This window comes from Beta vulgaris, chromosome 8 (assembly GCF_026745355.1).
Source record: "Beta vulgaris subsp. vulgaris cultivar EL10 chromosome 8, EL10.2, whole genome shotgun sequence".
Lineage (NCBI taxonomy): Eukaryota > Viridiplantae > Streptophyta > Magnoliopsida > Caryophyllales > Amaranthaceae > Beta > Beta vulgaris.
The window spans coordinates 30,767,487-30,789,774 of NC_079209.1; the positions used below are offsets into that span (position 1 = coordinate 30,767,487).

Here is a 22,288-nt window from a genome sequence, read left to right on the forward strand (position 1 = left end):
AGTAAAAACCTTTGTGTTTTCAGTTTTTAGCTTTGAGTTTGTCTCAAGTTTGAAACTAACCCTTATTACTTTGAGTGAGTCTTGAGTGATAAGATTAGGGGAGATTGAGTGAGTCTTGTCTCTGGCCTAAGATCCCAAATCATTGAGTTTGTCTTGTGATTTGGTCATTTATCCTAAAATCGAAAGTTACAAAGTCTTCTTGTAAGAGTTCTTGTTCTTGAGTTTAAAAACATCGTCCAATCCTTTGGAGGGTGCTTTTAGACTCACATCATCTGGTATCAGACCTTTGGTGAAGAAATTCGTCGGAAAAATTGAGTTTTGGAGAAGAAACGAAACTGCCAGAATTCAACCCGTTTTTAATCCAACTTTGAAGGACGATTTCTCAACCTTCAGGAGTCCAAATTGGTTTATTCTTTTTTTTATTCTGCATAACTTTTTGTCTAGAATACTCACAGAATTATTCAGATTATTGTAAATTTTTTAGATATTAAACTGGGCACGTTTTTCGCAACTGCGCCAAAACGGAGCAAATCTGGCACACATAACTTCAAACGACGATTACTCCTTCATCCGGAAAGCTTTTCAAGAGTTTCTTTTTTTAATTCTGCTTGAAATTTCCTGAATTTGCTTAATCTGTAAGCCTTTGAGAGTCTCAAGGCTATTTTCACTTTCATTCTATTGTTTAAAGTTACGGCAGTTTGCATCTTGTATTTGTAATAGTCTAGCAAAATAGTGAAATCATGGCTGATGGTGATCTTGCTAGGATGTTACAAGTAATTACTGAGAAGTTAGAAAACTTAGGAGAAAATCAGAAGTAAATGATGAAGATAAGGCTCAACAAAAGACTAGGTTAGATGCTATGTCCGAAATGTTGATGCAAGCAAGTAGAAAACTGAATTTTCTTGAAAATGAGGATGGTGAGGTTAATACACCTAGAAACTTTGATGATGATAGGGTTTGAAAACTGAGATGCCTGAATTTGAGGGGGACATGATAAAGAGGCTTTTCTTGATTGGATGAGACAAATTGAAACCGTTTTTGACTATAAGGGGTATGATGATAGGAAAAGGTTTAAACTTGCTGTCCTAAAACTCACTATTATGGTATGAAAACCTCAAGTCAAATAGAAGAAGAGAAGTAAAAGATAAGATTGATTCATGGAATCGATTGAAAAAGAAAATGAGGGATAAATGGGTTAGTAAGGAGTATGAACAAGAGCAATACTTAAATTTACCCACCTTTCACAAAACAATGACATGAGTGTTGAAGAATACTTGAAAGAGTTTGAGAAATTGTGTCTGATTTGTGATTTGCAAGAGAAGGAGACTTTCAAGATAGCTCGCTTTGTTAAGGGGTTGTCTAAAGGGATTAGTAGAAAAGTGGAGGTGACTCACTATGCCACTTTTAGTGATGTTTGTAAACTTGCCTTGAAATATGAGGCACAAGCTAAGGAGGAAAGGGAGAAAGAGAAGCCCAAAACTTCTTCTTCTTTCAAGGGTACTTTAGAATTTACTCCTTCTTATGCTAAGGGGAGTACTTTTCAAACCAATCATCTTCATCATCTTTTAAGGGGAAAGAGAAAGAAAGGGCCGTGATTTCTCCTAGTGAACTTGCTACTAGAAGAAGGTGTTACAAATGTAATGGGAGGGGTCATATTGCTAGTGAGTGCCCTAGTAAAACTGTTTTGACCGCCGCTCAATGTGCCATCATGGATGAAGAAGAAAAAATGTATAATTTTGTTGTTCATGAGAAGAGTAGCTTTGAGGATGATGATTATGAGGAGGAAATTCCTCCGGAGGAAGAGATGAACATGATGGTAGTTAGGAGAGTGTTGTTTAGTGAGCCTCAAGTTGATGAGAGGCAAAGAAGCAACTTGTTCCACACTAGATGCAAGGTAGTGAGAAGACTTGTAATGTGATTATTGATGGTGGTGGACAAGTGGATGTTATTTCATCCGAAGCCGTGAGTAAATTGAAGCTACCAACTAGAGACCATGAAGAGCCTCATAAACTTAATTGGTTGAATGATGGTACTAGTGTGAGGGTCAACAAACAAGCCTTGGTGACTTACTCCATTGGAAGGTTTGAAGATGAGAGATGGTGTGACATTCTTCCTATGGATGCATGTCATTTGTTACTTGGAAGACCATGGCAATTCGATCATGACTCGGAGCATAGGGGCAAAACCAATGTATATCTTGTAACTACCAAAGATGGTAGAAGAATAAAATTGCTTCCCCTACCCCCCAAAGTTATTGGAAAAGAAAAGGGAAAAGTAACTATCTTGTAATTTGTAATGATTTCTATGATATAGTGGATAAAGGGGAAGGGGTTTGCTTGGGGGTTGATGCAAGAGGTATTTCTTTTGATAACTCATCTTCCTATGAGTTGTGGAAAGAAAAACCAACCATGTTACAAGAACCACGAGTCAAGAATAGCTTTTGTTTTCAAGCTTAAGTGATAAAGTTTTGAGAGGTTGGAAGCCCAAAAAGAAAGGTGCAAACAAAGAACAAAGAAAAGTTTTAAACCGGGGAATGGGTTTGGTTACAATTAAATGGGAGGTGCCCTAAACTCAAGTCTTTTCCACTTGATGAGGGACCCTTTGAGATATTAGAGAGACTTGATCATGAGAGCTACAAAATAGATTTGGGAGGCATGAGTGCTACCTTCAAAAGGGGTGAGTTGTCTCTTTACATCAAAGAAGAAAGTTTGGCGTCAAACTTTTTTTTAAAAGAGGAGAATGATCAAAGTCCGTTCTTTAACATCAATGGGTCTTCGATCATGGAACCCATGAAGCCTCCTTAAACTGAATACATGGAATACAACAATTGAAGAGCCCAAGTTATGTTTGGGTTGCAAGCAAGGATGTAAAGGAAGCCCAAGTTCTGTTTGGGTTCCTATTTATTTTTGTTATTTTATTTCAAGCTAAAAATAAAGCCTAGTGATTACTTATGACACTAAGGCAAGTAGGTGTGTGTTTAGTGGCTGATTAGGCGTGTAATTAGGGTTTTTTTACAGCTCCATAGTTGCTGATTGCCTTCTTGTAACAGCCCCATAAATGAGGCTTAATTAGGGCTTGAATCAAGGAGTTTTGTAACTCCTCAAAACCTTTCCTCTTAGGACGTTTTTAGGGTATTTTTTAGCTCCTCCTTGCTGCTCCTTATCTCAATAAAAGGAGAGCAAATGATAATAGAAATCAGATTTGAGTTTGAAATAAAAACCTTTGTGTTTTCAGTTTTTAGCTTTGATTTTGTCTCAAGTTTGAAACTAACCCTTATTACTTTGAGTGAGTCTTGAGTGATAAGATTAGGGGAGATTGAGTGAGTCTTGTCTCTGGCCTAAGATCCCAAATCATTGAGTTTGTCTTGTGATTTGGTCATTTATCCTAAAATCGAGAGTTACAAAGTGTTCTTGTGAGAGTTCTTGTTCTTGAGTTTAAAAACATCGTCCAATCCTTTGGAGGGTGCTTTTAGACTCACATCACTCATCATGAATTGTCGGAACATATTCTTAAGGTCGGAAACCTCCGACACCAAAGATGATTCGGAACTTGCTGCTTTAACACCCCGGGTAGCATTCCTCTTAGAATAAGTGCGAGAACTCTCAGCAAACTCACTTATGAGCTCCATAGCTTGTTGTGGGGTCTTGTTATTAATGTTACCCCCACAAGCAGCATTCACCATCCTTCTCTCATCCGGAAGGAGCCCAGCAACTAAGTATAACACAAGATCCTTCTCGGCAAAACTATGGTAAGGACAACAAGCAACGAGCCTCTTAAACCTCTCTAAGTAGTCATAAAGGATCTTATCATAACCTTGCTCACTGTTGCTAATGGTCCTCTTAAGCTCATTCAACTTGCTTGAAGGAAAGAACTTCTCCAAGAAAGCTTGCTTCATCCCCCTCCATGTGTTTATACTGTTGGGGCTTAGATGATAGAACCAATCATTAGCCTTATCCTTCAATGAAAAAGGAAAGGCCCGCAGTTTGATTTAATCCTCCGTAACACCCCTTGGCTGCATACTAGTACAAACAGCATGGAATTCCGCAAGATGTTTGATTGGATCTTCTCCATTTAAACCATGGAAGCTTGGCAGTAAATGAACAAGACCCGACTTCAACTCAAAAGTAACATTCTCCCCAAACTCTGGATATTGGATGGCCCATGGTGCCTGGTCCAGATTAGGAGCAGAAAGCTCCCTCAATGTCGGATCAGCTCTAGGCGGCATCTCTTCTTCCTCAATACCAATATAATAAGACAACTCACGGAAGTGATCCCGAATTTCCTTTTCTCAACCGATAGAGTGTCCTTTCGATCTCTGAATCAAAAAACAAAGCTCCTTGATTAGTAGAACGGGTGTGAACCATATGAAAGGTTCACACACCAAAAAGCATAAACATACACACAAATAAACAACGCAAACACGATGTCGTCCCCGGCAACGGCGCCAAATTTTGCGAAGCCTAAGTCGTATCGGCTAACGCGCAAATAAATCAATACTACCCTACACAAACGTAGTATAAGGAAGTAAGGTTCGAATCCACGGAGAAGGAGGGTTCGGTAAGGTTAAACGTGTGTTGTGGTAACAATGGGGGGGGGGGGTTTCACTCAAAAGTATAACTAAGAAGGACTAAGCAAACGGTAATCAAATAATAGAAAAATACTTGGCAATCAATCTTAACAACCAATTCAAACTTTGATCATAGAACAACTCAATTCCTATAGTTACTTGAATGACCTATTGCGAATCAACAGATTCAATCTCCTCTAACTTAGTGGTAAGATTAAGCGAGCGCTCTAATCCAATCCTTAACGGTTTAACAACCTAGTCCAAGCGTTCTAGATTCAATTAAACAATTAAATAACAACTAAGGAGATGTCAATAGGATATAATTGCATTCACACAAGCGGTCAAACACAAGTTTATGAGATGATTCCTCTTATGCACAACTATCCAAAAGCATGTGATAATTGAGCACAAAACTACAAATTCTAGATAATCTCACAGCAGACAATTATCTAGATAGCAAAGATTGTAAAGAAACCACAAGTTAAATGATCAGATTAACTCAAAGTACAAAACAATCTAGCATGAAGATTATGAAGAATCATCAAACATTCAAGCAAACAAAAGGTAAAGATTGAACTCACAAAATGGATGAAGAGGTTGCTCCAATTGATTAACCAAGTTAGGAAATTAGTTCCTCATAATCTAAAATAAAAACTACCACTTTTCTTTTTAATTGTTCTCTCTCTAAAAACAGATGATAAACTCCACAACAACACAAAAGACGAACTATTGTTTTAATCCGCAAAAACAAGGGAAACGAAGAGTCGTTTCCTTATTACAGGTGTCCGCGACCGCGGAGGAGATCCGGGCCTGCGGTGAGGTCGCGGAGAAGCTCACGGCGAATTTCTTTGTTTTTTTCTCCGAATTCCGTCGCGACCGCGGAGGCTGCCCGTACAGCTTCCCTCGTCTTTCCTTGGATGCTTCATCATTTGATTAACACTCATTCCCATCTTTGTTTCCTTGCCACTTAAATGCACTTTGATGACTTATTCCACTTGCACACTTGAGTTTGTGACTTGGCATTTTCTTCAATAGCAAATTGTTCCAATTGGACCCTCTCACTAACATAATAGAAATTAAAGAACCCAAATACCAATTGTTGAGAAAGAGTTCAAAATCATACCAAAACATGTTCAAGTCCGCACAAAAATAGCCAATTAAGTATTGAAAAATGCCAAATCATTTCTGTAAATAACGATTTGATGCTTTCATATATGATTAGTTAAATATGTTTCGTTATTATGATTCTTTTTATTGATCATTAGTTATGCTATCAAGCAATTAATACTCCATGCACGGTCCTAAAACTAGTTTTACTTTAGATAATAGTATAGATAGATAGATAGAAATAGATGAGTGACATCAAATCGTTCATCAGTTTCCGTCGAGAAAAAGAAAAAGAAAAAGAAAAAGAAAAAGAAAAAGAAAAAGAAACATAATCCATTGCTTACATCTCAACGTTGCTGGAAACCTGGAATCGCAAAATCGCCCTATCCGAATTCGCAACATCATTAGTTTACACAACACAGAGAGAAGAAAATGCTTGGTGGGTTATACGGGGACCTTCCCCCGCCGTCGTCAACCTCAGAGGACGAGAAGTCGAGCAACCCATCAACAACAGCAGTATGGTCAAGTAGCGCAAAGATGGCCCCACCCACTCTAAGAAAGCCAGCGTTGAATCTACCGCCGTCTATAATCCGATCTCAAGCCATCCTGAACAAAGCTAAACCCCAGAAAACCCTAACTTCCTCCTTGCCGATGGAGGACCCACCTCAGTCATTGCAACCGGAATTGGTAGGAGTGACTTCAACGGTGACGGAAGAGTACGACCCAGCGAGACCGAACGATTACGAGGAGTATACGAGAGAGAAGAAGAGGAGGGCGAGGGAGGCGGAGTTGAAGAAGGAACTGGAGAGGCGTCAGCAGGAGGAGGATGACAGAGAGAGGGAGAGGAGAGAGAGGGAGAAAGAGAGGGATGAGATTGCTAATAATAATAAGGTTAATGTATCTGGGGAAGAGGCGTGGAGGCGGCGGGCTGCAATGAGTGGTGGTGGTGGTGGTAGTGGAAATCATGGGGGGCCAGCGCCTCGCTCGCCATCTCCTACAGGAGGGAGTGGAGATGGGTTTACTATTGGGAAGTCGGATACAGTTGGGTTGGGGGTGGGAGCTGGAGGACAGATGACTGCAGCACAGAGAATGATGGCCAAAATGGGGTGGAAAGAAGGGCAGGGGTTGGGGAAGTTGGAGCAAGGGATTACTACTCCTTTGATGGCTAAGAAAACGGATAGGAGAGCTGGGGTTATTGTCAATGCCAGTGAGACGAAGCAGCAGCACCAGCACCAGCAGCAGCAAGAGAAGAAGGTGAAAAGTGTCAATTTTAATGGCCATCCTACTCGGGTTTTGCTCCTTCGAAACATGGTATATACTTTGTTTTACATTTACCTTCATATTCTAACTAGTTATGCTTATGCACAAACAAGAAACCTTCCTTTCACATCTGACATGCACACACTTGGAATTAAAACAAGTGCACTTCTGATCAAAATGCCATAGACGCTTGGTCAAGTGCTAATGCCTAATAACCACAGGTAATCAATCACCTGATGGAAGGCATCATGAACTTGGATATGAGTTTGAAGCTGCCCGTGTAAAATACCAACCCATTCAGTAATGAAATATTTGGGTTTGAGGAATTCTTTTTCTTAAACAAGTTATAAGGAAACCTATGGCCTTACGCTCTCTTAGGGTTACTAAGCCCTCGCCTTAACTACTAAATCCCACTCCAACCCCCATGCTCCCCACGCAAATTGAACCCAAGACCCTCATGAATGTGACTTGAGTTGCCACCAACTCAAGACCCACTTGATTCACGGGTCTATGGCATTTTAAAAGAAAAAACGTAACAGTTTGGATTACTTAGGAAAGGTTTCCTCCCCAAACTTAGGGTTATTTTGGGGAATGGGATAATTTATGTTCATCTTTCCTTATTGTTATTGTCATCATCTCTGGATAGAGTGTAATTCATTACAAGTTTTTCTTTGAGGCATTTGGTGTTTAATGTGTTGCTTTTTTTTTTTTATGGGAGTTCAATGTGTTACTTTGTTCTAGGAAACAGTCAACAATTTTTTTCCTTGTGGTGTACTGGTGTTGGTGGGTAGTTCTTTTAACCAAATTCAAATTCTGCAAGGATTTTCTCTCTAGTACAGAAAACCTAATTTGCATCGGTTCACATACCATCATTTGCATCGGTTCTGGGTTCAGACACTACAGGCGTCGTCGACACAAATTGTCCACAGGTAATATGCGTCGGTTCAGTGCGCAATGCAAATTTTGGTGTATTTGCGTCGGATGGGAGGCTTGATCCGGCGCAAATGGTGTATTAATGGTTCTTAAATGGTGTATAAAAATTCATAATTTGCGTCGGTTAAAACACCATGAACCGACGCAAATTACGTAATTTTCATTAAAAAAAATTGAACAGCCCAAACAGGTCTGTTTCACTACATCAGATCAATTGCACAAAAGAATCAGAGAGCAATAAACGAGTAAAATAAAATTACATAATTAATATTGCCCAATTCACACCAATTACATAATCAATTGTAAATCGCGTCGGTAGCTCAACATTAGAAGGTAATTCAACTTTAGATGTAATTTACGAAGGTATAACCCCATTTGGAAACCCTAGATTCAAGTAATGAGATAAAAAATTCAAAAATCCTAAATTTTAGATATAATTATTCAAACTTCAAGACTTACATAGACCATGAATGAAAACAAGAAAAACCCTAAAACCACCAGATCCCACAAAATCTCAGATGAAGTCGTAGAAGATGAAGATTTGTAAAACCCTAAGCAGTGGGAGTGTGTAGTAGAAACCCTGCTGCCTCTTGATCTGAATATGAATCACCATAATAAAAAAAAAACATCAAAACTAAAGTTGGGAAAGCTCCCTAATTCTTCCTTGCCTTTGGTCCTCCTGTCTTCTGCTTCATGGACTTTGAATTGGTACCCTAATCGTGCCCGGCAGATGAAATCAAGAGGACAATCGGGTTCTTGTTGATCTGATGTAAAGTCCGGGTTTGACAGTGGAGGAGAAGAAGAGGACGACGAAGGATAAGGCGTTGATGACAGCGTTGAAGAGGAGAGAGAAAATGATGGTGTTGTTGGGGTTGAAAGCGGGGTTTTGGGTAGAGGTGGATCTGCATTGAAGGAGACGAGTGTTTGTTGTGGGATTGGTGTTGGTTGTCAAGAGTTGGGTGGGGATGGAGTTAGGGAGTGGTTGGGGATGGATAGGGAGTTGGATGGGAGAGAGGAGGAGTTGGGGAGTTTGGGTTGGGATGCAAAAAGTAATGTCGGAAGTTGAGAAGTTGTTGAAATGAAAGTTTGGAAGAAGTCATATGTAAAGAGTGATTTGCGTCAAACTACCATTCAGGTTCGATGCAAAAAGTAATTTTGCTCTGCCTTTTTCAAAAGAATTGGCGTTTTATTTTTTCAGCGAAAAGTAATTTGTGTCGGTTGTGACGGTGGTTCGACGAAAATCGTTATTCTCAAGTACATCTGCGTCTAAAAAGGAACAGACATAATTAATTTATGTGCGTCGTTTGTCGTAGTATTTGACGCAAATCAACAGACGCAAATTGACCTTTTTGTAGTAGTGTCTGGGAGGGGATAAAGTTATCTGGTATGTGATCGTTTGCATGTCATCCGTGTGTTGATTGTTTAGCGACTAGATTGCAAACATGCTGAAGAGTTTCAGTGTGGTAGCTGTGGCATGTTTAGGATGCCTATTTTTAAGTGTTTGCCTTAGTGTTATTGTGTTTCTTTTTGGATAAGAATTTTTTAGTTGAGAGACATGATAATCATATAAAATGCGATCCTGTCTAATTCCAGCTGGATATTGCCCATAGTCAACAAACTTTCAAGAATCATCATGTTCCTGTTAAATGTGACATTTGAGGGAATGCGAGCATCTGCTTCCTTGATGTAGTATTTTTGGTCATTCAGGATAACCATGGGAAAAACATTCAGCAATGTGTCTATTATATTCTGTTGGGACCAGAAGTTGTTTGCTGTCTTGTTTTGTCCTCGTGTGATGAACATTATACTTATGCAGGTCCCTGAAAAATCATAGACAATACTGCTGTATATCTTCACGTATTGCCACTTGTGAGTATTTTGATTTTGTTTTGAAGCTTATAGTTACTACCACTCTGCAGCTACAAAGTGAGGTTGGTACATTATCATAGTTTGCATAACTGATAAGTAGCTGAAAAGATTGCATTCCACGGTTTGGCACTTCGGTTTTATTGTGATAAATAGTGATTGGCTATCTCCCGATCCAACCCCCTCCCCCCTTTGCCCTTGATTATTCTCCCCTTTTACGGATTTTCTAATTTTTGTCGGTCCACTTGCTGCATAAATACTTGCAAAATAATTATCATATTCATTCTGTTGCCTATTCAAAATTCCAAGTGAACGCTGCAATGCGATTTTGGGCCTTCTTGATTGCATCAGAAAAGACTTCAAGCTGCTTTTATGCTTTTCCTTTGAGGATACATTGTTTTCCCTTTGTTTTGCTTCCGCATGACCCAAGTTAGGGCTACTGTGAACTAGCACGAAATGAGGTTAGGGCTTATCCATCATTTACACACATGGAACGGAACACAGCTGTCTGGAACAGTATAGTAGTGTAAGTAAATCTGTGATTATGTCTCTGAAAGTATGGGGTCACGATATAAGATGAAGCACACTAATTTGTGATGAGAGAAACTAAAAGATCTTGATAATGATGAACCTGTCTTTATAATGCGTTTGGTTAAGATAATTAGATGTAGAGCAGACTTTTGATGCATATTCTGTTGAAGGATAGTTCTGACATCTAGAGTCTTAGACTAGTTTGAGTACAAGCTTGGTTGACTATATCCTCAAATTATTTTTGCTACTTAGATCTCCCCCACCCCGCCCCAGCCTTTTCCTTATTGATAAGGTTTCTTAATGGAATTGATCACGACTTCGATGAAAATTGTTTTTCTTATATGTAATAATCAAATTTTGAATAGAGTTTTCCCTCTTATATATATATAAATATACCTATGTACTCGTCTCTTTTGTGGCAATAACATCTCCTTTGGTTTCTGAAGGTTGGTCCTGGCGAGGTAGATGATGAATTAGAAGACGAGGTTGGGTCTGAGTGTGCAAAGTACGGAACTGTTACTCGGGTGCTTATATTTGAAATCACGGAGCCGAACTTCCCATCTAATGAAGCAGTGAGAATATTTGTTCAGTTCGAGAGGTCCGAAGAAACGACCAAGGCTTTGGTTGACCTTGATGGTAGGTTCTTTGGAGGGAGGGTAGTTCGTGGCGCATTCTATGATGAAGAGAAGTTCAGTAAAAATGAACTGGCTCCATTACCTGGAGAGGTTCCTGGGTTTTTCTAAATAGGCGGAGTGTAGTAATTCGAGTGTAGATTGGCCATAAGATGCATAATTGACTTCAAGATTGTGTCAATTGGACTGTTTTTTGTAAAAATTTTGTTCACTTATTTTAGCTCATTTGCTCACACTCTTAAAGTGAGTGTTTAATGAACTGGTATTTCGATTCTGAGCTGTGACTTATACATCGTTCTTAGTCGTGTCTATTATGGTTTTGCATGGTTAGAGAATTGTGGCTATTTTTAGCCAATGCTTTATCGATTCATAATTAGTTGCAATATATGCAAGAGGCATAAGTTTTGAGGAGTGATATGGAGAGGGGAGAGATAACGGATAATGAAAAAAGTGATGCATGTTATGAAGAGCCATGTAATGAAGAAAGAGATGGAGGGAAGCCGATACCACATAAAGTAACTAGCCTTATATGTACGTAATGCATGTGAACTGTTTTTGTATTTTGTTTTTTTTTTTGTGTCAAAAAACTATTATTCAGTTTTAATGTGATATATTTTGTATGGTTTTCATCCTACGTGTCTGCAAGTTACTCGAGTAAATTGTGTTAGTTTGCATGGTCAGGTGGCAGTGAGCAATTGATAAGCAAATGAGAAGAGGATAATTGATATGTCAAAGTAGTTGGGTATTCCTATTGTTTAGGAGATATATGCAACATTGAGGAGAAAGTGGATCAAGTACATCTGTGGGTTTCAAATATATTCTTCACCATCCCATCAAAATAGGATCTTAACCACTTAACACCCAAGAAGAAATCGACTACTTGGGCAACGTCATTATTCTAAGTATAAATAGAGTTCACTAGCTATTTGTAAAATCATCTCACTCATCTCTATTATTCTCTTACTAGCTAAAAAACTTTCTTGTACTTTCACGCGAATTCAAGCAGCTTTGTGAATTGACGGAGTACAAATCATCTTGTGGTTTTTCTCTCATTTCTAAGGGTTTTCCACGTAAAAACTTCTTATGTGTCCTTATTCTTATTTTGGAATTTCAATTATGCAAGTTATTTCTTTTTGCAAGTTAATTGTCAACCCCCTCTCCACGCAAATTAGCCATTGTATGAAATTTGCCCTAAACAATTTGGCGCCCACTGTGTGGACTGATAATTAAAAAGCAATCCTATCAACCTCAATGGACTGATAATTAAAAAGCAATCCTATCAACCTCAATCGACTTGCCACGCAAAATGACCGAAATCAACGAAGCTGAATGTAACGCCCCGACTACTAATTCACTATTTAAGATAATCTAATTAGCAGCGGAATACCTATTTAGTCGAGGCATTACTGCCGCACCTTCGGTTAGGAAGGTGCAAGGCTACAATCATATAACATATTTAAACATTATGAGATAATAGTGATAACTTAAACATGTTATGATATAATAAAGTAAACAACGTTAACGTTACATGACATGACAATGATAATTTATATTAAAGTATATGGTCTTACATTCTAGTTAAGTTAACCTTACAAGTTAGTAGCACTATTACTAGATGATTTAATAAGGTGGTAATCCTTGCCACTACGCAGTACCATCGTCCCCAGCAGTACCTAAAACATAAATACAAAACGTTATGAGCCGAGGCCCAGTAACAAGCTACTCCAGCAACGTAAATTCATTTCATCATTTTTTTTTGCAAACAGGGGGAAAGAATAACTCAAACATTTGTCGAAATACCATTCATTCAGCTTTACCTTTATAAGTCATTAATCCTTTTATCCATTTTTCTTACTCTGGTTGCTGCAAAATCAGTCAGCTCTGGGTCGTCTCCCAGCCATGTGTATGCACCACTGTGCAAGGACCTGTGTCCCGGGCATTACCCTACACCAGTAACGGGCCAGTGCCCTAATAAACAGTAACGGGCCAGTGCCCCAGTAGACAGCTCGGTACGTATACGACCGCCAATCAGCTCAGCAAACCAGTTCTTTCACTTTACGTTATCATGTTTCGTTACTTTTAATATCCATAGGTGATAAACATCAGTCATTTATCTCAGCTCTACCTCAATGATTAAGGTAGCAAAATCATTTCATCTCATATTAACTTTTCATAAATCATAGGCCATGATAATCCATCCAGTTCATAAAACTCATAGAATGTACTTACAAATAAATCATAGTAATCATCCCGCAACTCAAGAATAAACATTTTGATAAACTTTTACTAAATCACATTGTTCTCATGTTCATAAAAACATTTAAAGGGAATTGTGGGTACTAGCAGTAGATGTTACCTTGATTGCAGAATAATAATAATCCCCTTCTTATGTCCTTGATATCGTCCTTACTGAGCTCCGAGGAACGAGTTCTTTTAAGTTTCAAAACGGGTATTTTATAAGTTAGAAATTAATAGAAAACATTGATATAAGTGCTCTTTAAGTATGATTCTTATGTTATAATATTGTTTATATAAGTTCTATAGTCTACCTTATTTAGTGATTAAGTAACATGTTGAAGTTATAATAGTTTATCCAAACCTTTATACTTATTTCTATAGATATTACTTAAAAATCGAATTAAAAGTATTATCCCTCAATTAGTCATATTATAAGCTTATACTTTAATCGTTGCATTCATATAAGTGAACTACTTATTAAAATTACAAGTAATATATTATAATAACTTTTGGACTAATTCAAGGGTATATACTGTAACTTAAATAATCTAAAGTTTGATAACATAAATTTTATTCTACTATAATAACATTGCTAAACTTAGGTGAACTATTATTGGTGAGTAATTTTCTTAATTATTTAAAAGCTTGTACTACTCTTATTGTTATCACTTGGCTATAATTTTTAGAAGTACAAATATGTTTAATCAATTAGGAATTTGTAAACTAAACTATAAAGTCAACCCATAAAACACAAAAAGGGGAATTTGGTATTACCAGTAACACACACGCAGGAGCGAGAGAAAGAATGTGGGTCAGCGACGGAGGCCTGCTGGTGGCGGCAGTTCGCGGCGGTGACGGCGACGGCAATAGTGACGGCAGAAAGGTGAGGGGCTGATGTGCGGTGGTGTCGCGGAGGAGAGAGAGAGAGACGAGTGTGCAGGGGGGAGTCGAAGGAGACGCGAGAGAGGTGGTGCTGGGCGCGACAGGGTGCGGGAAGGTGCGGCTGGGTGTGGGCTCGCGAAAGGTGGTCGGAAAGTGGGACGGGGTGGCTGTGAGGTGGTTGTGGTGGTGGCCGAAACAGAAGAACAGAGGAGTTGAAAGTTTTGAAAATTCTTGTTCCAAATTCTTTTAGTTGATTTTATTTTTTTCTGAATTGTTGTTGAATTTGTGTGGAAAATTTCAAACTCAATCTCCCTATTTATAGAGGAATTGCTATCTCACAAGATAAATTTCAGAAATTAAAAATTCACCAAACCATGGGCATCCATGGTTTTTCAAGAAAAACAAGAAGCTTAACCATTGTTTTTGAGTGAATTTCAGTGGGTTTAATGAGTTTGTGAGGGAAAAAGTATAATTATAAAATGTTTGCTGGTTTTGAAAACAAGGAAGAAAGAGGAATTCCATGGCTTGAGAGTTGTAGTCTTACACGCCATTGACAAAGAGGAAGATGATTTTCCTCTTTTTCTTTTATTTCTTATTTACTGATGTTTGTTGGAATTGGGCTCATTTTATGAGTTGGAGTTTCTTTTGCTAATTTTATTACTCACCTTATGTATTACATTCAATTTCCAAATTACTTACAAGGTTGACTAAAGACTTTAGAATTTTAATCTATGAACCTCATTATCCAAAATTACTAAACATAATATCTTAGAAATTAACTTACTAATTTTTATTTACTAAGATTGGTTCGCTCTTAGTTTATTAACTAAGATTAGTTATCAATTAAATAAAATTAGAACTTGGGGATATTACATCCTTCCCCTCTTAGAAAAAGTTTCGTCCTCGAAACTTCAGCTCAGTTAGAACCTATATCATTGATAACATATTCATTCATAAAAAAATTCAATCCATATGATATATGCGAAATAAGCAATGTCATAAATCATTTCGTCAAACATTCAGATCATGTAGTATCATATAAATTTCAATTAAAGCATTCATTACATAAAGATCATATCACCCTAAGAGAAAAGGTGGGGATATTTTGCTCTCATTTGTTCTTCTACTTCCCAAGTAGCTTCAGAAGTCAAGTGATTAGCCCATAGAACTTTCACCATTTGGATCACCTTACTTCTCAGTTGCTTTTCTCTTCGGTCAAGTATTTCAATTGGTTTCTCCTCATAGGTCAAGTCATTTCGTAGCTGTAAAGGCTCGTGTCTAATAATGTGGCTCGGATCTGGGACGTATTTGCGCAACATCGACACATGGAATACATTATGGACCTTGTCCAGGTCAGTCGGTAATGCTAACCGATATGCTACCTCATTAACCCGTTCTAAGATCTCATATGGCCCAATATACCTTGGACTCAGCTTCCCTGATTGGCCAAATCTCATGATTCCTTTCGTGGGTGATATCTTCAAGAATACGTGATCTCCTACCATAAACTCCAATGGTCTTCTCCGTCGATCTGCATAACTCTTTTGTCTACTCTGAGCTGCTTTCATTCTTGATTGTATCAATCGGATCTTATCTGTGGTTTCCTGAATCAATTCTGGACCTATGACACGTGCTTCATCAATATCGCTCCAGCATAGAGGCGTGTGACATTTCCTTCCATAAAGTGCTTCATAGGGAGCCATCCCAATAGTGGCTTGATAGCTGTTATTATACGGAAACTCCACCATAGGTAAGAATTTCTCCCAAGTTCCTTGAAAATCCAAAACACAAGCTCTAAGCATATCTTCCACAATCTGATTTGTCCTTTCTGTCTGTCCGTCTGTTGTCGGATGAAAAGAGTACTAAAGTTAAGCTCCTAGAGCTTTCTGTAACTCTTTCCAGAATTTCGCTTGAAATCTTGAATCACGATCAGAAACAATCGAGCTAGGCACTCCATGTAATCTTACTATCGTGTTCATGTATAATTCAGCCAATCGATCCAAACTCCAGTTACTCTTCACAGCTAGGAAATGTGCCGACTTTGTCAACCGATCCACAATAACCCAAATGGAATTCATTCCCTTGGTTGACATAGGCAAACCCAAGATGAAATCCATCGATATGGAATCCCATTTCCACTCGGCACATCCAAAGGCTGCAACAAACCAGCTGGCCTCTGGTGTTCTATTTAATCCTCTGGCATGTTAAGCATTTAGCCACAAAGTCTGCTACTTCCTGTTTCATATTGCTCCACCAGTACACCTGCCTTAAATCCTTGTACAACTTATTTCCTCCAGGATGAATTGAATATGGTGCATTGTGAGACTCAGTCAAAATCCTTTTCTTCAAATTTTCATCATTTGGAACACATAATCTTCCTTGAAACCTCAAAGTTCCATCCTCTTGGATCACAAAACCAGGTGATTTCCCGTTCTTCACATCCACTTTATTCGTTCCAGTTGTGAATCCTTTCCTGAGCTCCCTTTATTTCATCCATTAAGCACGGCCTTACCTCCATTGCATTCAAGACAACACCCTTTTTCCTTCTGAATGAGTTCTACCTCCATCTTCATCAAATCATCATGAATGGCTCGAGGAATAGACATGATTGTTTTCAGGTGAGATTTACGACTCAGGGCATCAGCAACTACATTAGCTTTTCCAGGATGATATTGAATATCAAGATCATAGTCTTTCAGGAGTTCTAGCCACCTACGTTGCCTCATGTTGAGCTCTTTTTGGGTGAAGATATATTTCAGGCTTTTGTGATCAGTGAAAATTTGACACGAGGCTCCATATAAATAATGTCTCCAGATTTTGAGGGCAAAGACAACAGCAGCAAGTTCAAGGTCATGGGTGGGATAATTTTGTTCATTGTTTTGAGTTGGCGAGAGGCATATGCTATCACTTTCCTTTTGCATTAAGACACAACCTAACCCGTGTTTGGAGGCATCACTATAGATAACAAATCCCTCGGTTCCAGATGGAAGGGTAAGAACAGGGGCAGTGGTGAGTCTTCTTTTAAGTTCTTGGAAGGCAGTCTCACACTCCTCAGTCCACTTATATTTGACATTCTTCCTCACAAGTTTGGTTATGGGTAAGGCAATTCTAGAGAAATCTTGCACAAATCTTCTGTAATAGCCAGCTAATCCCATGAAACTCCGAACTTCAGGAACATTAGTTGGTCTAGGCCACTCCACTATTGCTTTTATTTTCTCGGGATCCACAGACACACCTTCTTCAGAAATAATATGTCCCAAAAATGATATCTTCTTGAGCCAGAATTCACACTTTGACAGCTTAGCATATAATTGATTTTCCACTAACATCTCCATTACTTTCCTCAAATGCTCCTTATGTTCCTCCATGTTCTTAGAGTACACTAAAATATCATCAATGAAAACAACCACAAACTTGTCTAGGTATGGCTTGAAGACACGGTTCATTAAGTCCATAAATACAGATGGTGCATTGGTTAACCCAAAGGGCATAACAACAAACTCATAATGGCCATACCGGGTTCTAAAGGCATTTTTGGAATATCCTCAGGCTTGATACGAAGTTGATGGTAACCAGACCTCAAATCTATTTTCGAAAAGACTTTTGCACCTCGAAGTTGATCAAACAAATCATCTATGCGGGGTAATGGGTATTATTTTTAATGGTGATCTTGTTTAATTCCCTATAATCAATGCATAACCTTAAACTTCCATCCTTTTTCTTCACAAATAAAACTGGGCTCCCCAAGGTGACACACTCGGTCGAATATATCCTTTTTCAAGTAACTCATCTAATTGTTTCTTCAATTCTTGTAACTCGTTGGGGCCATCCTATAGGGTGCCTTGGAAATGGGGGCTGCTCCTGGGATTATCTCGATGCTAAAATCTAATTCTCTTCGTGGAGGCATACCAGGTATCTCATCGGGAAACACATTTGGGTAGTCACAAACCACAGGTATATCAGCTATGGAAGGTTTAGGGGAATTTACATCTATGACACTACAAAGGTACCCAAAATAGTCAAACTCAGGCATCTTTTGAGCTCTCAACCCATAACAATTTGGATTTGAGGTTTTGTCACAAACTTTTGGTATGAAATTCTACGCCCATCAGGTGCTTTAAGGGTCACACTCTGCTTAACACAATTAATGTCAGCCTCATATTTAGTCAACCAATTCATCCCCAAAATCACATCAAACTCAGATAACTCAAATTCTACAAGGTCAACTAGAAACTCAACTTTCCCCAACACAATTGGACAATTCCTATACATGACTCTACATCTCACAGTTTCACCAGTAGGTAGGGCAACATTTAGAGAGGAAAAGTCACATGATGGTTGCAAGTTCAGGATTTGGCAAACAATGGAGAAATGAAAGAATGTGAGCTCCAGAATCAAATAAAACATGGACAGGCAAAGAATGGATAGAGAAGGTACCGGTAATAACAGTGTCATCATTCTCAGCTCATCTTGCCTCATGACATAGATTCTTCCTGTCGGTGCTTGTCGTGGTGGATTACGATATGCTCCGGCATTGTTGCTGTTCGGTTGCGGTAGTACCACCAGAAGTAGTCCCTCCTATGGCATTGGTGGTCCCTGGTGGCTTTGGGCACTCTCGAACATAATGCTCATGGCTTCCGCACCGATAGCAAGTGTTTGTGCCAATACGACACTCATTTGCTACATGACTCATTCTTCCACACTTGTACACCCTTGGGATCTGTTCGCTGATGCCTTATAGTTGTTCTGGTGTTTGTTGCCTCCTTGTCCTCTGTAACCGAATTGATTGTATCATTCCTCCTAAATTTTGGCCTCCTTGATAACCCTGATTCGGCCTTTTTGCTCCTCCTGGATTATCACTCCTTCCATCATTCCTCCTTTTAAAGTTACTATATTTGAGATTCTCGAAGCAATACTACGTTCCACATTAACGCAACATCAACCATATCCTGTATGAAGTGAACCTTTGAGATGCCAACCTATCCTGATATTTAAGCTGAAGACCTTGCTCAAAGCGGTTCATCCTTGACTGCTCACTAGTTACCAGCTCAGGTGCGAACCTTGAAAGCTCCATGAACTTATTAGCATATTCCAAAACACTCATTGTACCTTGCTGTAAGTGAAGGAATTCATCTTCCTTCTGCTTCCTAAGTGAAGGAGGGTAAAATTTATCTCGCATCAAATCCTGAAGTTTACTCCATCCAAACCCAGGTTCATTTTTCTTTTCCTTAACAATCTTCCACCATAAACTTGCTTGGCCCGTGAGATAAAATACAGCAAAGTCTACCCTCCATTTCTCAGGGCATTGCAAGGTTTCAAACAGCTGATCAATGCGATTAATCCAATCTTCAAACGCCACTGGATCAGGCTTACCATCATATAAGGTGGGTTAAGAGATGAGAACTTTTTGAACATCGCAGCGCTCTCATTTTCATTAGTAACTACCTTCCTCCGGGATTCTTGGATTAACTCAGCTAACATAGTGCTCATATTTTCCAACCTTTCCATCCTTTCTGCATTTCTGTCTAAAGGTTCATAATCATCATCCTGGTCATCCTCTATATGCACATCCTCCACGTGCACATTTTCAGCACCGTTTGTAACATCGTTGTTGACATCAACGGTCGACATTCTGCATGTCAAATTACAGTTACGTTGAAATAAAATTATAAAATATTCCCATTTCCCGCATCCTACGCTCACACTCATTATAAATATTTTTAGTTTTCAATTTACTTAATTTAATTTAACCATAATTAATTATTTTATCTATAATTTAACCAATGTACCTTTGAATCTTCTTTATAACTTAGATATTTTTATTTAACGTAAAACCATGGGGTTAACGTTATGGTTCATAACCGTTTGCTCTGATACCACTCTGTAACGCCCCGACTACTAATTCACTATTTAAGATAATCTAATTAGCAGCTGAATACCTATTTAGTCGAGGCATTACTGCCGCACCTTCGGTTAGGAAGGTGCAAGGCTACAATCATATAACATATTTAAACATTATGAGATAATAGTGATAACTTAAACATGTTATGATATAATAAAGTAAACAACGTTAACGTTACATGACATGACAATGATAATTTATATTAAAGTATATGGTCTTACATTCTAGTTAAGTTAACCTTACAAGTTAGTAGCACTATTACTAGATGATTTAATAAGGTGGTAATCCTTGCCACTACGCAGTACCATCGTCCCAGCAGAACCTAAAACATAAATACAAAACGTTATGAGCCGAGGCCCAGTAACAAGCTACTCCAGCAACGTAAATTCATTTCAACTCATTTTATTTGCAAACAGGGGGAAAGAATAACTCAAACATTTGTCGAAATACCATTCATTCAGCTTTACCTTTATAAGTCATTAATCCTTTGATCCATTTTTCTTACTCTGGTTGCTGCAAAATCAGTCAGCTCTGGGACGTCTCCCAGCCATGTGTATGCACCACTGTGCAAGGACCTGTGTCCCGGGCATTACCCTACACCAGTAACGGGCCAGTGCCCTAATAAACAGTAACGGGCCAGTGCCCCAGTAAACAGCTCGGTATGTATACGACCGCCAATCAGCTCAGCAAACCAGTTCTTTCACTTTACGTTATCATGTTTCGTTACTTTTAATATCCATAGGTGATAAACATCAGTCATTTATCTCAGCTCTACCTCAATGATTAAGGTAGCAAAATCATTTCATCTCATATTAACTTTTCATAAATCATAGGCCATGATAATCCATCCAGTTCATAAAACTCATAGAATGTACTTACAAATAAATCATAGTAATCATCCCGCAACTCAAGAATAAACATTTTGATAAACTTTTACTAAATCACATTGTTCTCATGTTCATAAAAACATTTAAAGGGAATTGCGGGTACTAGCAGTAGATGTTACCTTGATTGCAGAATAATAATAATCCCCTTCTTATGTTCTTGATATCGTCCTTACTGAGCTCCGAGGAACGAGTTCTTTTAAGTTTCAAAACGGGTATTTTATAAGTTAGAAATTAATAGAAAACATTGATATAAGTGCTCTTTAAGTATGATTCTTATGTTATAATATTGTTTATATAAGTTCTATAGTCTACCTTATTTAGTGATTAAGTAACATGTTGAAGTTATAATAGTTTATCCAAACCTTTATACTTATTTCTATAGATATTACTTAAAAATCGAATTAAAAGTATTATCCTCAATTAGTCATATTATAAGCTTATACTTTAATCGTTGCATTCATATAAGTGAACTACTTATTAAAATTACAAGTAATATATTATAATAACTTTTGGACTAATTCAAGGGTATATACTGTAACTTAAATAATCTAAAGTTTGATAACATAAATTTTATTCTACTATAATAACATTGCTAAACTTAGGTGAACTATTATTGGTGAGTAATTTTCTTAATTATTTAAAAGCTTGTACTACTCTTATTGTTATCACTTGGCTATAATTTTTAGAAGTACAAATATGTTTAATCAATTAGGAATTTATAAACTAAACTATAAAGTCAACCCATAAAACACAAAAAGGGGAATTTGGTATTACCAGTAACACACACGCAGGAGCGAGAGAAAGAATGTGGGTCAGCGACGGAGGCCTGCTGGTGGCGGCAGTTCGCGGCGGTGACGGTGACGGCAATAGTGACGACAGAAAGGTGAGGGGCTGATGTGCGGTGGTGTCGCGGAGGAGAGAGAGAGACGAGTGTGCAGGGGGGAGTCGAAGGAGACGCGAGAGAGGTGGTGCTGGGCGCGACTGGGTGCGGGAAGGTGCGGCTGGGTGTGGGCTCGAGAAAGGTGGTCGGAAAGTGGGACGGGGTGGCTGTGAGGTGGTTGTGGTGGTGGCCGAAACAGAAGAACAGAGGAGTTGAAAGTTTTGAAAATTCTTGTTCCAAATTCTTTTAGTTGATTTTATTTTTTTCTGAATTGTTGTTGATTTTGTGTGGAAAATTTCAAACTCAATCTCCCTATTTATAGAGGAATTGCTATCTCACAAGATAAATTTCAGAAATTAAAAATTCACCAAACCATGAGCATCCATGGGTTTTCAAGAAAAACAAGAAGCTTAACCATTGTTTTTGAGTGAATTTCAGTGGGTTTAATGAGTTTGTGAGGGAAAAAGTATAATTATAAAATGTTTGTTGGTTTTGTAAAACAAGGGAAGAAGAGGAATTCCATGGCTTGAGAGTTGTAGTCTTACACGCCATTGACAAAGGAGGAAGATGATTTTCCTCTTTTTCTTTTATTTCTTATTTACT

The 22,288-nt window shown here is 38.4% G+C and overlaps 1 protein-coding gene and 1 long non-coding RNA gene across 2 annotated transcripts; one reads left to right on the top strand and one right to left on the bottom strand.

Annotated features, from left to right (window-relative positions):
- Window positions 1–5,942: 5,942 nt before the first annotated feature.
- On the top strand, window positions 5,943–11,170 carry LOC104901190 (DNA-damage-repair/toleration protein DRT111, chloroplastic). The gene is made up of 2 exons (XM_010688741.4): window positions 5,943–6,985; window positions 10,711–11,170. Exons 1-2 carry the CDS (start codon window positions 6,107–6,109, stop codon window positions 11,005–11,007), a joined length of 1,176 nt encoding a protein of 391 aa, XP_010687043.1. The 5' UTR covers window positions 5,943–6,106; the 3' UTR covers window positions 11,008–11,170.
- Window positions 11,171–12,419: 1,249 nt separating this feature from the next.
- LOC130589718 (uncharacterized) lies at window positions 12,420–14,316 on the bottom strand. The gene is made up of 3 exons (XR_008967355.1): window positions 13,909–14,316; window positions 13,253–13,326; window positions 12,420–12,569 (listed from the first exon to the last, which is right to left on the bottom strand). It is a non-coding gene; the product is annotated as an uncharacterized LOC130589718 (long non-coding RNA).
- Window positions 14,317–22,288: the final 7,972 nt, after the last annotated feature.

Bases quoted from the DNA above. Each gene is read 5' to 3' on its own strand.
- LOC104901190 (XM_010688741.4), top strand. From the start codon at position 6,107: ATGCTTGGTGGGTTATACGGGGACCTTCCCCCGCCGTCGTCAACCTCA. The intron at 6,986-10,710 runs GTATATACTTTG...TGGTTTCTGAAG, and splicing joins TTTTGCTCCTTCGAAACATG to GTTGGTCCTGGCGAGGTAGA.